This window comes from Oreochromis niloticus, linkage group LG12, assembly GCF_001858045.2.
Source record: "Oreochromis niloticus isolate F11D_XX linkage group LG12, O_niloticus_UMD_NMBU, whole genome shotgun sequence".
In the NCBI taxonomy this organism is placed as follows: Eukaryota; Metazoa; Chordata; class Actinopteri; order Cichliformes; family Cichlidae; genus Oreochromis; species Oreochromis niloticus.
Window position 1 is genome coordinate 11493869 of NC_031977.2, and position 18103 is coordinate 11511971.

At 41.2% G+C, this 18103-nt stretch overlaps 1 protein-coding gene across 9 annotated transcripts in view; it reads right to left on the minus strand.

Annotated features, from left to right (window-relative positions):
* The window catches only part of pbx3b (pre-B-cell leukemia homeobox 3b), a 56752-nt gene extending 41429 nt beyond the window's left edge, over nt 1-15323 (minus strand). For 2 of the 9 annotated variants that reach the window (XM_005473109.4, XM_005473113.4), the window contains exons 1-2: nt 13773-15315; nt 13097-13176 (exon numbers count right to left, since the gene is read on the minus strand). In XM_005473109.4, the coding sequence (XP_005473166.1) occupies nt 13097-13176; nt 13773-14020 (328 nt within the window). In that variant the 5' untranslated portion in view covers nt 14021-15315. Of the gene's footprint in view, nt 1-13096; nt 13177-13772 lie in introns of all 9 variants that reach the window. The other 7 variants (XM_005473107.4, XM_005473108.4, XM_005473111.4 and 4 more) reach the window with 7 other exon arrangements.
* Between the last annotated feature and the right edge of the window lie 2780 nt (nt 15324-18103).

Sequence of the window (18103 nt, forward strand, 5' to 3'; positions counted from 1 at the left end):
GAGTGAACGGTCAGGCCTAATGTCTCTCTGTGTGGCAGTGAAAGCCTGCATTCCAGTTCCCCCAATCAACCTCCCACCCCATCAGTGCACGACTTGTCTGCCTGCTCCCTTTTCATTTGAACACATTTTCTAGCCAAAAATTTCACTTCAATCTCACCTCATCTCTCCATACTACATTAACCCCTGGCAATTGCCTTCCAAATGACCCCATTAAGCTGTAATTGCCTCAGCAGGCCTGCTCCCTCGCTTGTAATTCTGTGCAGCGAACCCACCAGACGTTCCCCCGGCATTGTTTCATGTTCTGGCTCCCATCAGCCAGTTCAGATGCTGACCCCCACCCCCACCTTACCCACCCACCAACCGCTACTCCCCACCTCTTCTCTGTCGTGGCCGGTGCGCTGTTGGTGCTCACTGCTAGCAATGCCACTCGCAGGCTCTCCTCATCTCCGCTGTGGGCTCACAGAGGGGGTAGCATGCCCTCACTGCTTCCTCCTTAACAGCCAAACTCGTCATCACTTACACAAGTAAATTTACTAGAAGAACCTCCAAATAAAATAAGCTCCACCTGGCTTTTTATCATGTCTTTCCCTCCATTTTATGACAGTATTCGTTGTAACTTGGGAAAAGTATCAGGAAGAAAACAACGTGTTTGGCAGTCTCTCTTCACCATCGCACAATTAATTGTGGCATAACAGTTACATGTTAAAGCATCATTTCTCTCTTCAGTAGTCATTACGGTGCTGTTGGGTGCAGCGAGTACACCCAGCGATGACACCCGCCGCGGCACCTCCCAGCACAACTTCACCTTTTCGGTTCCCACAAGGGAGCTGATGTCAAGACTGCTCAACTTTTTGACGAAGGCCTCCGCGGATAACTAACGTGCAAATGCGGATGGGTGGAGAAAGTGATCCTGACAGTGATGTATTGCAACTAGTTGCAGGTGTCAAAAAAGAAGATGCTCTGCCAGCCACTGGCGTGCGTGCAATATATACAGCGTGTGCATGCATGAACACATCTGGGGCCCCTGTGCGTTTTTCCTCAACATGTGTCCCTCTGCGCGTCACGTACGCGTTTATATTTGTGTGCACACTCACAGACGTTTGATGTGCGCGCACGTGACTGTTGATGGCTCTGAGCCTCTATGGGTGATCTCGCGTGAGGCGACTCGGACTAATAATCTATTCAGCGTCTAATAAAGGGCATTTCTTCTTCTTACTCCCACTCTAGATTGGTTAGCTAATATAGGCTTTCTCTCACACGCTGCTAGACAAACAATCAACTTAACACCATTTTAAATGCCCTCCACCTACTATATATTTCATTTGTTTAAAAAAAAACTTTAATTTTTTTTAAGACTGCTGAACGACATTAGCAAAACACTTCAGCTACACTGATTTCCATTTTGTACACTGCAGCGCTTTACTGTGATTTGAAAAGTGGCTGCTAAATTAATTCTAAGCCAGAGATACACAAGCTTTCTCTGAACACAGAAACCTTCAGAAATGCTTTAGATCATTTCATTCTCTCGTTGCCCGTTTATTTAAATTCATTCTTTTTCCTAAGCAAATGTTCCCAGGAATATCAAGGTGTTTTTGTTGCAAAGCTCTAACTGATCCAGGGGGATTTGCTTCCAACAGCCTGTCTCTCCCTCGCCTTTCAACACAAAACTCTGCGCTCCAATCAAAATGAACCACCAGGGACCCCCGCCGCACGCCCCCCCCCCTGAACTACGCCTGCTCCGAGTGCTGTGATAGCAGCCTCTCTGCCATTGATCGCGGAGTTTAGCACGGAGCATGTACGCCACTGTTAGCAGAAAACAAAGACCTCTCTCCCTTTAATAGCGGCGCGCACGGCTAATGCGCCGTCCTCCGCTTCCCCATGCCCCGAAGAATGAATGAAAGAAAGCAGATAACAATTAAAAGGGTTAACAAGGGTCCACGTCTAGTCACAAGTCATCTTTTTCACACAAATCTTTTTACCTCATAAACAGATTGATATCTTCTGGGAGCGCACATTCACTTGCCACCAGAGATAAAAACATGCATTCATGTCTTACTTCTAATTGTGTTCCACGTCGCAAATCTAATTGTAGACACTGAATTCAAAAAGGAAACACAGCTTTATTGATCCACCTAACACAGACCAGGAGGATCTCATGAATTAGGAATGAGATAAATCACCATTAACCCCAGAGAACCCAGCTTGTGGTCGACCACTGACACACTGCGCTGATCTTTTTTTTTTTTTTTTTTAATATTTGGGATAATTCTTCCTCGCAACGTATAAATATAACTCTTCAGTGAATACAGCATGTGTCTGTTTATTAAATCAGGGGCTGATTTAATTGTGACAGAGAATAAATTCTTCTATTTTCTGCCTCTATAAAATTGCCATCATTTTTAATTAATTCTTAATTAAAATATATTACACCACAGCTTCTACCCATCTCTCTTGATATTCTAACATAATCAATTCAGAACCATTTACGTATCATTAATTAAAAGCTTTCCTCTCTCATCCTTAAAATCATAATGAGGGCCGATTCCTCATTAGTAACCTATAAGGGAGAAAATAACAATACAGTAGAGAATGGATGGCACATTGCACAGTGAGTCCTTTGTCTCGGAGATTCGAAAAAAGCACATTTTTAATGCTTCTCAATTGGATTTAAGAATTACTGAGTCAATTTTGTAGACTCAATGAGAATAAGTGAAGCAACGCAGACTCTCTTAGTATTAATTTGTGCCTCCATGCTGCGTGCAGCGGTGAAACAAAGTCAATCAGGATCATCAGTCAGGTTGATTTTTGCACTAAATTCTATTTAAGCTGCAAAGAACTAAAAAGCAGAATTACTCAAGAGCGTTAAACATTATAAAAGCCTAATGTAAATATTTAAGGACGTTTATGTGTGTGTGTGTGTGTGTGTGTGTGTGTGTGTGTGTGTGTGTGTGTGTGAAAATCTCAAGATTGCAGGCTGGTGTGCATTTGATTGCATCTGTGAATGCTGATGCTGGACCGGTAAATTAAATTTTCTAACACTAGCACTTTCTATATTGAACCTTCAGACAAAAAAAAAAAAAAACAACCATTTTCTCAGAGTAATAAACAATTCTGCATGAATGTAAAAGCCATTTTAATACTTGTTGAAAAGCCATCAGCCTTCATAATTCCACTTAACCATAAATTCTTCTTTGGGGGTTGGCGTCTAAATAAACAGCGGCCAAAGATCATTTATTATCCAGACTTTAAAAGAAGCCAACGCGTTGAGACTATCTTTCCATCTTGAGCTCTCTCTTAAAGAAGAGTAATAATATCAAGTAATGATAGGTATTGTTATGCCGAGGATCAGGCGTATCCTGATTTTTATCGCTCGTCTCTCACAGGTGCTCCGGCGTTACTTGTCAGGACTGCATGTCTGGGTCTTCCACATGTCAGATAAAAATCGCTGCACTTGGTGTTTCGGCAGCCTGACAGCAATTTATTTGAATGTTTTGTCACACTGGTGTTGGTGCATTTTGTGTGGGCTGCTCACTGGAATGGCAACAGCTCGTAGCTTCCTGACACTCTCCAGCACTCACACACACACACACGTTGTGCAGCATAAAATCACAGATGTATATGTCTACTCTGGGTAATTAAACCCTCTGTATGTTAAAAAAAAATATACAAATAGCTGCTGATGAACTTCATATCTAACAACCCATGAAGTAAGTGACACTACATGATGAGCACTATCCTTTTCAAAACTGTACTTTTTTTGCTCGCTGTGTCCACACACACACACTCAGACACACGCACGCACAAAACCCACTATGAAACCCAAATAAAATGTCAAACCAGCTGAGGTCAACTACAGCCAGGGAGATGTAGAGTCTATATTTACATGCAAACCCACTGCTATTTGCTCCTCCTATTAATTAAATAGCATCTAGGTAAGTAACCCACTTGATTCAGAGGATGTTAAACACAAACCTCACTGCAATCTTGTGATCCTCCGAGCTGACATGGAATATTGAGTAAGTTAATGAAATCCTCTCAAAGACAGGAACTCTATTTTTACACCATGATAATTAAAGTACGGTACAGTTATAATTTACAGCTCTCGCTTAATTGCATAGGAAAAGTAAAATGGGAAGCCTACAGTATGAGATTAAATGTGTGTCTCTGTGTTTCTGTGTGTGTGTGTGCCTCTTCACTCAAGAAGAGCGAATATAAAAAGAGCTTCCTGTGCAGCTACACAACGGGACTGTATCTTTTAGCATCGTGGAACGTATCAAAGATTAGGTAATGAAATATACACTCTTCTATTTTTCTGCTACCAGGCCCTTTGACAAATCGAGTACAATCCAAAATCTCCATAAATCACTATTAAAGACAAGTATATCATCACCGGCGCATATATCTTCCCCAGCCTGACCTGTAGACTAATGAGAAAAGGCCCAGACTATCTTGTCTGATTAATTAATTCAAAATGTCGGCTGTTATTCAAATGTGAGGCTGGTGTTATTTGAATAACACTTGACAGCGACGCCTGAAGAAATAATTTCTGGTTTGTGAGGCTGCAGCGGCATTACTGATGATGGCTCGTGGAAATGTTAGAAGCCGCCGAGTGTTTTCCCCCCTCTTTGCTAGTCCTCTCGCTTTCCCTCCCTCACCTTCTCAGTTATGATAGCTCCAAGAAGTATTTCATTACTTCAGCCGCCCCTTCCTCACAATTATGGCTCTTGCCATTTTTTTTTTTTCCAACTGTCCCTCTCTCCGTGTTTGTATTCCCTCCCACAGCCAGCCCAGATCTACAGGGCAGTGCTTTGGCTCTGCAAGAGACATGCTGGCAAAGAGGAAGGTCATGGTTTTTACAACTGCAGCTCCCCAATGCTGACAGCCCGTGCTGCCAAAGTGACACGCTCTGTTTGGCTTTCCCACGTTCATGGAGCTCCACAGCACTTCGTCTTTATCACGGAGCACGCCACGCACACACGCACACACGAACACGCACATTTAATCAGGCTCAGAGCTGCATTTCCTGCCAGTGTGCAACAAAACGATCACATGTACGGACATAATCACGAAATATCGCGACGGACACAAGCGGTTATTATCCTACTTGGTGGTGCACTTTTCCTTTTTATGTCTTTCTTTTTTTATTGCAAAACCCAGCGGATTGGGAGGGGGGGGGGGTTAGGGAAAATAGGCACTGGAGAAAGAAAACCGTGAACGTACGTGGTAGGGCCTAGGGGCAGCGCACTCCCCTCTATCGCTTCCCTCATCAAGCATGGATTCTAATCAGGGCTGGGGAGATATAAGACGCTCAGTCATTAAATAAATTAACTCTGCCACTCCATGCTCTCCTTCAGCACCCGTGCGAGGCCCGCCGTGCTCTGCATACTTACAGAGGCTCACCTTCACGCCATAACCTAGCATGCCTGCCAACACACGCACACACACACTCACACACACAGACGCACGTTAAGAACTAAACTTGAATATTTAGAGAAGGAGAGGAACCACACCTCCTGTCCCTCAACAACTGATGTTCCCTTTCCCACTGGAAGCTTTTACATTATTGGATTTAATTTAAAAAAAAATAAAAATAAAAAAAGTCCTGTGGACATTTTAGCCATGTCCCACAGTTTTGCATTAAAAAAAAAAAAGAAGGAAAAAAAATCCAAGTGTACACATAAGAGATAAAAAAATCTCTGAGATCCAAGGTTGATTGAGAGGGCTGGTGAGACAGCACAGACACGAGTTTTTTGTTGAGGATCTGTGCAGTGTGCTGCCATTCATCAACAGGAAGCAAGTGCAGTGACGAACAGTAAAAGAGCTCAGTGTCGGCTCGGATCACTGACACAAACAATCAAAGCTGACACAGTCTTCGTATAGCACCTGCCACTCCGCCAACACAAATAGATCAATATGAGGGGGAACTCATTCGCTGTTTAAAACTTATATGCGCGCACCCACATTATCTCCCAAAGCGGCGTGATGTAAAAAGCGCACGCTTAATACATATCAATCACTTTGACAGAGGAAATGCTTATTTGAGGAGCCAACGTGAAGCAAATACACGGTGTCAGCAGAATGTCCGTTGTCAAAACTTGCCATTTGAATTTTCAGCCGCATTGTGCTGAGACAAATGTCCTTAGAAATCCCTTACATTGCAATTTAGATCATTTTAATGCACGCTTTAATTCTCCATTACTTAGAGAGGACGTACCTGGGAGGGTGGAAACGCATTAGAGAAAGTAAGAAATGAACAGAAGGGTCTGGGGAATCTCTCGAGCAGACACAATTAAATATTCATGCGTCTCCTCCTAGGACACAACAGATACAGATCATTATCATGGCAACAGCACACCACCATTTTGTTCACACCTTTGGCTTGGAATCAATGGGTGTGCGAAAAATTCTATACGAAAAGAAGCCATCGTCAGGTCATCTCTTATTAACTCTTATTAAAATTACATTTGCTAATTTTTTTTAAAGATTACAAATAATATTAGATGTTAGATTCTTAACTAGAGTCAAAATTATGACCAGCGGGTGAGCAGCTTTGCAAAAGGATCCATGTATTTGTGAGGATTTTGCAACGGGACAGTATAGTAGGTCACAGTGTTACTGAATGGTTCCAAAATTCATTACCAGTGCTCGGTATTTTCCTGCCTCCTGCTTGAGGAAAAGTAAGGAAAAAAAAGAATAGCAGTGTGTAATGTACTTCCTCCACTTTCTAAAGAGAGGAGAAACCAGCCTTTTTTTCCCTCCTTCTTTTTGGTTTTCAATCCCCCATCAAAGAGGAGCAAAAGGAGGGACAGCATTTCCCTGCTCGCCGTCATTAATCATAGCTTTCTGGGAGCAAGTGCATATTAATTTCTGTCATCCCAAACATCATTTGGTATTGTTATGCCACGGCTTAGTCCTCATTCACCAGCAGACGTCGGCCGTTCCTCCTGGTTTGAGGGAAGACAGGGCCTGTGTGGCTGTGTTTCAGAGCAAGAGGCCTTTATCCCTGGGGCTCTGACACCAATTAAGCCATTTCACCGAGAGACGAAAACAGGTCCCACCGTTTCTCTGTAACATGAGCCAGCACCTAGCTGCTGGCCCCTCGCCATCTCTCCATTACTTCAGACGCAAAAATGAACTTCAAGGACTAAAGAAAATAAAAAGACAGTTAGCCCGGCAAATGGTTGCACTTAACTGACTGCTGACAAAATTACAAAGAAAGCTACTTAAGTCTTTGTCCATTGATCACCAGGAGTGCCAGCCCAGTTTCTCCATCATTAGCTCCAGTGACACATTTAGTTAAAATGATTTTAAACAGATATTTGAATTCACGGGCGATATCAAAACAGTGTGATATTTATGCCAAAACTGATAAGAAAAATGCTGGGTGTGCACTTCCTTTAACACTCCCTCCACCCCTCCATCGTTGCCTTTTAGCAGGCAGCAGAGTGGAGCTTGTCTTAGGGCAAGAGCAGAATAATGCAAGGTTTGTTATGAATTAAATATTAGAAATCTTAACACAGCAGCCAATAAGAATTATTTGCCTTATTAAAGCAGCAGAAGACGCTGATTAAAATTTCATTGCATTGCAGTCTTTTTCCCATTTCTGCCTTCAATATATCATTCTAATGTATGAAACGTGGAACAATGGCATCTGGAACAATGGGGAGAGGGGCTACATTTTCAAGCTCGCAAATGTAGCAGAGACAGCAAAGAGCCCCTTTTTTCCTTCCCCCGTTTTTGGAAAACAATCGTGTGTAAAGAGAAGAAAGGTGACGATTGTGTATCACGTCGCTTTTGTCACACAACAAGCCGCAGACCGCCACGGCGTCGAGATATTACAAATGTGTGCATTTAGTGACTGGTGGCTTTAACTCCTTCATCACTTTAGCAAGAGAACCGCATCACCTGTAACACCTTCACACACACACCCTCCAAGAAAAAAAGTCCATCTATTAAAAAAGATTAAACACACACAAAAAAGCTAAATTAGGAGGAAATTCAAGAGCGCTGTCCATGTTCTTGCACTCACAGATGATGGGTCACTTAGTTGTCCACATGTAATGTGTACAAGAGTAAATGAACATCATGGTGTCTATTGTCCCATGAGGAAAACTCTTCCCTGAAACACTAGGGCTAATGAAATAGGGACCTATAAATAGCAGAGTCATTACTGAGAGAGGACCTGCTTTGCGCCAGTCTTTCACTGTAACGCTTTTTACACTAATAACCAGCTCTATGGCATTACATACACTTGGCCATCGGGTGACACAGTAATGAACATCATGACACAAGAGACTTGGAGAGTAATTTTAAAATAAAGTCTCTTTGTGACTTTATTTACTTACTTGTAAATAAACTCCAGCTATAGCTTGAAATCATATAGAATCATTTTGAGTCTAAGGGAAGAAAAACGCATAATGAAATGTGTTTTCATAATCACAAACGCATTAAAAGTGGGTTTTAGATTTTGCAACAATTTTTTTTTCGTCAATACATTTTGGCCTATAAATAAATAAATACAGATGGATATTTTATTTTATTTTCCCCTGCTACATTTAATTTTAAGATTTTAAAAAATGCAAATCTAAAAAGTGGAATAAATAAGTTATAAGATTGTTTAGAGTCCAGCTGTAGTGACATAAAAAAAAATTAAATATAAAAACAACAGCAGGACGAGTATTTCTTCAAACAGACAAAAAAAAAAGCGCAATATTTCTACAGGTGTCAAAATGTGACCCACCTTCTTCACGTTTGCGTCTGCCTCGTGCTTTTTGCATTCAGCAACAAACAGATGCCACAAAAAGCAAGAGGGGCATGCAAAGAGTCTCCAGCAGGCACGCTCCTACTGCTGTAAACTAATTTCAATCAATCCTTCCTTTTTGCATCCAAAGCAGCCTCTGCTGGCTGCCACCGCCTGAAGATAACTATTTCACCACCTCTGTCATGCCTAATTAACAACTCAGATGTACAATTCAGAAATTTCGCAATTAACCTACTAAAATATTGTTGGAGGATGCTAATTGTTATGCCAGTTGCCATAAAGGCTCATTTGCATAACGTATGTGCAAAAAACAATTATGAGCTGTTGATCGCGCAGGAGCCCGCAGAAAACGCTTGGAGCGATTCGAGGGGGAGAGAGGGAGACGTGTGCAAGAAGATGGGTGCATGCGTGTGCAGATGGAAGGACAGCACTAGATCATCCCACCCCCCAAAAAAAATAAATAAATAAATAAAAATTTGAGGTTCTGTACGTGCAGATACCAGCCACTACAGCTGCAGAGACATCTATCGCCACAACACAAAAGCATTTACCCTTCCAAATGAAACCAATATGTATACTCTGTTTTTTTCCTCTTTGTCTGGCTCTCCTTCTTTTCATCTTTGCTGATGGGGAAATGGAGGGTATTTGGGAGCTACTTAGATAATAGCCACATCTTCCTCGGTCCCCCTTGTGCTTTAGAAGGGGAAGCACTAGTGGCCCTGACACTGAGCCAGTCAAGAACCCAGCTGTGCGCAAGCCATTCGGCACAACACTATCTAGTCAGTGCAGCCGCATCACTGGGGCTCTCTGAGACAAAAAGCAGCCAAAGTCAATTGTGTCTGCTGCTGAATAGCTTTCTGTTCTCTGTCATGCATTTACTGGAGCCTTTTCAGGATGAAGAAAAACCCATGAGGTAGAACCCAAAAAAAAGAAAAGAAAAAAATTGACTAAAATAACATATGTTTTTGTTCCCTAGCTCCCTAATTTTGAGAAAAAAATATAATCATAATAATAATAATACAATTAGAACGAGTTTCCTCATCAACTTTGGCAGCACTAAAATTCATGCTCCCTACAGAATTCAGAAATGCTTACCCACTCAGTCCTAACTCTATTTACTTCAGGTAACACTTTTAGTCCGCCTTGCATGTGGTTAATTACAGGCTCATCCTGAACTGTATTTAGTGAGCACGGTCTTTCTCAGTCGAGCACCGAACACAGCGTGGACAGACCTAAATGCACACATGAAAGCACGCTCAGCTCTTTCAGAAGCCATATCAAAAACGTGCACACACACAAAAAAAACACCAAACGGCGACACCGCCTCGACCTGTGAGTGCAGTACCCTCCCTAATCCACTGCCTCTGACACAGGATCGCAGCATTCATCAGCCTGACTCTCTGCCACATTCCCTCCCTCCCTCCCCTACCTCTCCAGACCCCCCATTTCTGAACCTGATGAGTCAAAGGTCACGAAAACAACAAGTCAATACGCAGCCAAAGAAGCGCCACGCAGCTGAGAGAGCTGTGGAGAGGGCTAAGCCTCTCTGTAGTACTCCATGATTTAGCCTGTAATAGTTTTCTGTAATCTCTTTCTATTGATTAAACCTCACATCAAAGAGGAGTCTTGCTACAGAACCTCTCTTTTCCTGGTCAGAAATACCATATGGAGGTAATCTTTCACCTTTGTTATTCTTGCCGCTCCCGCTGCTCCTGCTGCTGTGAGCCTCTCTTCCAAGCAAGAGAGCAAGACAAGGGAGTAGCCAGCAGGATAAAACAAACCCAGCACAGAGGAATAACTGCAAAACTCATCTGAATCGCAGGCAATTTTCACTCAATGCATTCATTGTCTCCTCATGAAGCCTAAGGGGGGGAAAGGTACAGCGTGAATGTATCCTTTGTCCTAAAACAGTTAGAGACATGAAAGATTTTGATTTGTTTGTCTTTTTTTTATGTATGAACCTAAAGGAAAAAAAAAAGATCACAAAGAACAACACTTGCCAACCAAATCTCACATTCAGCTTATCTAAATGCAAAACCAAGAAATTTTGGAGGAAAAAGCCTTCCTGCTAAAACACTCAATTTAGTGACAGGCAAATGACTTCATGCTGCCACTTAATCTCATTTCTTGCATAATGCTCTCTAATTAGCATATCAAAGTGAATTAATACTTCGAGGGCATTAGCAATGCAGAAATGTGCCCGTAGCTCTACAATAACAGTTAAAAGAGTGCCATAAACTTCTAAACACCTTGGAAAAAAACGCTTTGAAGTGTCTTGCTATTACTAGAAAATGCATTTTCTTAACCTTTCCGTTCCAAAACGCAATCATTTCAAAATGTAACTCAGTCTCGCCATCTTCGTCACAAAATAATACGAAAGCCAGACCTTAGTCTTACTAATCATCTGCACACCATGCAATAAGCCCTGATAACATGATACATGTGTGCAGTAATTACACTGATGATTCTTGGACCACTTTCAAATTTATTATTAAAAGCCATTTTCAGGCAGCGGTGGGCTCCATGGCTAAAAGACAGCGGTCCCATGTGCCATCTCAACAGACATGAAAGGGCCAAGGAAGCCTTGTGAATGATGCTGCAGGAGCCAGTGAAAGGCTTACTGTGAGCTGGAAAAGCAGACCGGTCAACAAGGCCACCAGACCAGCTGAGCTCTGTCAATGGCTAAGAGGGGGAGGCTGTGACTTTAAACCACAGGTTAACCATGCACACATACACACACACATGCACGCACGCAGGCTTGTGCTCACTCTCCTCCTCTGTCTCGTCTCTTTTTCACACTCACTTCTTACCAGGATCTCGATCAAACGTGCGCGTGCACACACCAAATGATTTTGCTTTAAAAAATTTTCATGCTACCTTGAAAGACTCGAGTTCACACAGCTTAAACATTCAAACAGGAGCCATTATAACTTCAAACAAACAAACAAGTAAAACTGATGTGGGAAAGTGGTTTGGGTCTGAAACTAAAAATCACTTCTAATACTTGTCTTTTCAGTGAGCTCCACGTTCTACAATCACAGCAACGCTTCCGTACTGGAAGACACTTTCGCCTCAAAGCTGGCATCGTGTTTGATCTGCATCTACTCTTTTTTTTTTTATTGCTCCGTCTCTTTCATTGCCTGAAATCAACAGGCTCACAAACATAGCAGAGCAGCTCGGCTACACTGTGGACCCTCGGCCTGCCCCTGTGGACGCCACCTGTGTTGAGGAAGTTCATAAACTTTTATGACCTCCTTCAAGCTAATTTCCTCATAAACCGCACAAAGGTCACAAATCTGACAAAACACCAGGTTTGCTCTTTTTTTTCCTAGTAGAGTCCAATTTTTTTATCATTTTAAAATACATATTACTAGAAAAATAAATAGCTAACATATGGGAGAGTAGATATTTGAAGCCCCTGTTCAATAAGCATGGTCTGCAAAAAAATTGTCCTTAAAAAGCCAGTGTCCTTATTTAAGAAAATACACCATAAGGTGTAAAAACAACAATCTCTCAGGACACAGGTTTGGACTTGAAATAAAAAATACACAAAGTTCAAGCTATAAAAATTATGACACAAAACTTGTAATTACAACTCTCAATAATATATGAATGAAGTGTGTGTGCATGCTAAAGGTTTTCAATCCTAGTCCTAAAAAAACAGAAATAACAGAGTTTATGCTCATATAAATATATAAAAAGAAGATTTTTTTTATTATTATTTCACAATCCCTTTCTCTAACTAAGCTTCCAGGAGATGTGTTGTTTGCATTTTCCAAGATCAACCATCCACCTTTGCAGGAAGGCTTTCATACAACTGCAATCGAATTATGAATTTGCGAGCCTGTCGTATAATCTGACTAATAAAAAAATCTCTTATAAGTTGATAGCAAAACGTTGTCAGGTTTTACAGCATGGATTCTGTGTGATCTAGGATATGTAGAGCATATGCTACGGGACTCCCCCAGCCTCTTCACTGGCAGGGTGGTGAGTGTGAAATCTGGAGCGCACTTTATGTTCAAATCCAAGCAAACCAGTGCTTTAAAACACACTTGCATAAGAAAAAAAGAGCATCTTCAGTGGAAGAAGACTCTGCCTATTGTTCCGTGACAACGGGAGTTTCTGAGTGGTACGGTGACATATTTTTAAAAAGTGACTGATTCATTCGGTCAGAGGTCACCTATAACCTGGATGCAGGCTGTCATCAGCTCACTGAGAGGTAAAAAAATAAAATAAGAAATGCCTGTGTGCTTTTATTGATTCTCCAATTGCATGTATCACTGTAACGATGGAGTTTATAGTTTGATATTACAGTATTTTAGACAAAGATCTTACCTGTCTTTTCTTTGATTTCACAGAGAACGCTGAAGAGTGCTGGTTTCATTCTGTGACAGTTCAGTCCGTGTTTCCTGTTTCAGTATAAGAGAAAATAAAATACTGAAATAAGTTCAATGATAGTTCACATGTCTGACACAAACAGTTAAAAGGGTTGGACACGCTTTTAAGTTTAGTTGCCACTTTAATAATGTTCCAATGTTCCAAGCCTCTTCTTCAGAAAGTTAGCATTTTCTTCTAAAATGTATAATGTGTCATGCTATTTTTATTGGGGGGTTTTTTAATAAAAGCATTTCATAAATAACACCAAGCCCTAATGTAAATATTAGTCTCAGTGGCAATTCCCTGCATAACATGAGCCCACTGGCATTAATTGTGTTTCAACACCACGTAGACTTTTGTAGATGAATGAACATTTATAAAACACGTGCTCTCTAGGACAGTTTAACTAAAATGCTGTGCTTCCCTCAGTGGCAACTTTCACTGTGTTAAAGCTTTGCGAGGCAATAAATACACCTCAGAGTGAGATTATCATTAAAGCCACTCCAGCCTATTGTTGTGCATTGGGGAGTTAAGTTAAACGGGCCACATCTCAATAATGATGCGTTCGGCGTTTTTTTTTTTTCTTTTCTTTTTTTGGTGTGGCGAAGTTAATAAAACATATAAATCAACCAACTTTGCTTGCGCCTCGTCCAGACTTTGATCAGTTATGGTCATTATTTGATGCAGAATGTCACCAATGTCTTGTTTTCTTCCGTCTCCGTCTGTCCCATCGTGTCCATGTGGAGGCGGCAGTGCCATGCCTCCTTGTACCGAGTGGCCAGCCAGACTGACACCGCCGATCGACTGCATGATCCGGGCTTGATCGTCCATAGTAGCCGCTAAAGAGTCTGTGCACTGAGCCACACAAATTGAAAAACTCATATACGAAATCGGCTACAACATGTGCCGCAGACTGGAAGGATGTACGGTTGTGTGATTCTTCGGCGTTAGGCAGCACACACGCGATTTTTGTCAAAAATATGCAGCAGTTTTTATTATTATTATTATTTAGCGTAAATCTTGTGTCCAAGTTGTCGTCGCTTTACGCGCGGTCCAAAGTGCCAAAACGCTGATTTTGGCTGTGTTTGTAGAAAATCGCATAAATATTTTTTTCTCTTCTTCTTTAAAACTTGTTTGTCAAAATTGACGGTCCATCACATCCCGCACGGATCCTCATAGCAATCAGTCTTTTCTCTGGGTTTTGACGGGCGGTAGAGACAGAAACGGTCCTTGGTGGTCTCTCATTTATTAACGCTCTTCGTGGGATTCCCGGCGCATTTCCTTTCGAAAATGTCCAAATCCTCCTCGTGAAGCACCGGCAACAAAATTAAAAAAAAAAAAAAAAGATATCCGCTGTGAAAACGTGTAAACAAATAAAAAAAACAATCTTAGGCTCGCAGGTGTCAACTATAAATGTGCAGAAATTATCCCCGCGACAACTGACAGTATTTAAAAAAAAATACACAATCTGCAGCAAGGTTTCCAAATGTGACTACAAAAAATATGAAATGTACAAAAAGTTGGGAGATTTCTGCCTAGAAAAAAAAGCAACGGCGAGAAGAAATTAATTAGGAGACAACGCTGTATAAAGGCGATGCGCAAAAAAATATCTTGCCCTTCTGAAATTTATGAGCTCCAGCCTCTGCCTGTGTGTGTTTTATGTTGTTTGATGGCAGCGGTAGTGAGCGATTGACAGTGTGCCAATGCCACTCACTCAGTGCAGACGTGTCAGAGCAGGGAAGAGGGCAGGAAAAAAAATAATCACAAAAAAAAAAAAATACAAAATACGAAATGAAAATGCACGCTCCGCCCTGCAGAGGAGGGGTCTATATTCTTGTCACTTCTCGCCTGAACACCGAAAAACAAAATGTTAAGCGCTAGTACTTAGGATGGTGATTATAATGATGAAAGCACGGCTGAGTCCCCTCTCTTTCTTGCAACAGCGGCAGCAGGGTATCCTCGTTTCCTCACGCGTGCACGTGCAGCTATGTGCATATTCTCTAGCAATAACAAAGATTTAGCTCTGCAGCAATACAAGCAAACACATAATGAGAGTTTTTATACAGTTTGATGTAGAACTGCACAGTCCCTTGTAAGCCTCGGTTCAAGCCAGGCAAGCAGTAGACATGTTTATATTATTGGAAAGTAAAGCTCCTCGACCAATCCCGGGCGAGAATGACGAAGACTGACGAGCTCCGCGTCCTATGCTGGCAGATGCATGATGCCGAAAGCCCACCCACTTCATCCCTCCATCTTCACCACAGCTCTTACAAAAGGATGGGAACTTCTGATTGGTCGTTGCTACGAGTGACATCCACTGCACAAGCAGGCGGCGCTGCTCTGTGCTCCTTCGCAGTTGCTATGGCAGCAGACAAGTTGTTGAGCCGGAGGAATGGCAGCAAATATACAGTGCACCTCTACTATAAGCATCGAGATCAGAAAAAAAAAAGAAAATAGGGGGTTTCCCTTCAGTTAAAATGAATTCAGCGATAACGTGTAGGAATAAAGGATGTGGACAGAGTTTTATACGAAGAAAGCACATTTTCAAAGGAGGGCTTGTGTTGTGCAAAGACGTTAATGGTGAACTTTTGATGAATAGGCTTTGCTTGGTTCTGATTACCCTGCAATGAAGTGACAAAGTCACATAAACATTATTTAAGCACGGCCGTGTTGCAATATATGGTCTTGTTTGCTCAAGTGAGTTGTTAAATTCTCCACCAGCCACTTTTCTTCCACCCTGACATCACTGAATAAATGACGTCTAAGTAGTTTAAAGTGGCCCATCCAGTGTTTCACTGGACCTCTGAAAAAGCAGAAACGCTGCCTAAAATGCTATTTATTACTTCTGAAGAAAAGTGCTATATCCAGTTGGTAACTGTGTTCAAAGGTGAATGTGCAGCCATCAATAATGGAAGTGGGAGTTTCAGCAGGCAGCATGGTGGTTCAGCGGTTAGCACGTCTGCCTCACAGCCAGACTCCTGGGTTCAAACTTGGGCAGAGCCCCTCTGTGAGCGCACTCTTCCTTTACGTTATGCATGATTTCTCATAGTAAAATAATTTTTTTTAAAAACTAGCCTGCTGATTTGTACTGTGGACGCAAAGTACTTTACAATATACCAGGATGTAGCATGATTCTTCTAAAAGCACCTTTTAGCACACTGAGTGAACATGTGCATTTAAAATATCTATTTATTTAGTTATTTTTGCACAGTTAATTTCATCAAAATACAAACAGGATGTTCTGTATAGTCAACATCTGCCTGTAATTTTGACTATGTTGCATGTGTACATATTTATCAGATTTGGAATTAGCTTAATTCATGAAACATCAAATGTAGAGAAAAACTGTAACATTTTTGCCAAAAACAATCATAGATGTAAAAAAGACTAAATCATGCATGTGCAGCATGTATATCACTCTTTTAAGCAAAATTTAAAAGTAAATAGACTTGCAGAATGACAATAAGTTTATTTGTTTTTGTCATATATCTGTTTGGTTTTGCTTATTTGAAAGGTTTATGTTGACCTGCCCTGCGTCTACAGATGTAAACTACCAGTTTCTCTGTAATGTGACATCTTTGCATTTTAAACATGTCATGTATAGTTGACAAATATACATATTTGGTATATTGATGTTCATTAAACTGTGTTGATCCTTTTAAATAAAGAGAAAGAGATTTTTTTAAAAAAATGAAAAAGAGCTCATTCATTTTATGGAAAATGTAAGTCTGAATTTGATGAACACCAGAAGTTACTGTGACATGGAAAGTTGGCATCATGTTCAACTTGTGAGTCTGTCAGTGCGTCATCATGAAAAACTGTCTTCCTGGAGACAACTACTGTAGCGGAAACTACCACAAAAGCACTTCTGAGTATTTTGGCAGGTGTTTGTATGTCTGTCTGTGGACAGATTTTGTCAACACGGCAGTGTCGCAATTGTACAGTATAAAGCTTCAAAGATTTACAGATGTGATGCTGAGCTCAAAATGAAGGCAGGAATCAAAGATGTGTGTTGTTTGACCAATAGAGGGACTGCTGGGGGCTATGGCAGCTTCACAAAATACCACCTTCTTCTTAAGCTTGAATATGTTTGTAGCTCCCTGATTAAGTGTCTTTGTCATTTATATGAAAGTTTGATATCTACTAGTAACAGCTGATATTGTTTTAACCTTGCTCTATTTGTCTTTGTGTGTACGTCTACCTGTGTGTGTGTGTGTGTGTGTGTGTGTGTGTGTGTGTGTGTGTCACTGTGACAAAATGTGGTCGTCAAGACAATGTTGCAGAAACCACCACAAAGGCGTTTTTTAGTGCTTTGGCAGGTGTTCGTCTGTGTGTCTGTTGACAGATTTTGTCAACATGATAGTCACAACTCTGCAAGATGCAGTTGCAAAATATTATAGGTGTGTAGCTGACACTGGAATAAAGTAAGAGACTGACTATGGGTTTGAGACTATGGCTGTGGACTGTGGAAATCTCGCTGATGTGATCCAGTGTGTGGTCTTTACTTTCTCTATGGCAAATATTCAAAAACAGCGCGTTATAATAGTGATGTCACACATAGCTAACGCATTTTAAGCTCTGATGACACCTGTGAAAGTTACCTGTCTCATATAGATGGTAAAGATAGATACAATGTGGCATGACCATATTTTACATCACTGCATTATCTGTTCAGCATTATTAGAATCATCTTATTACTTCAGGAAGTGCTCCTTTTTGAATATTTTCCTGGCAGCTGTCAGGGGTCCACGTAATACTGTATTAAAATAGTGAATAGTTTTAGCGAATGATTCATCTTCATGAGTCAGAACTCAGTTGTGAAAAGGAAGCAACTTTTACTGAAAGAAATTCGTTTGAAGTCATGATACGGTGAGTCATTACTTAAAATAACTTTTCAGCTTCTGATTTTCTTACTAGAATAGGTCAGAAAACCTTACCTATAAATGAATATATAATTGTTTCACA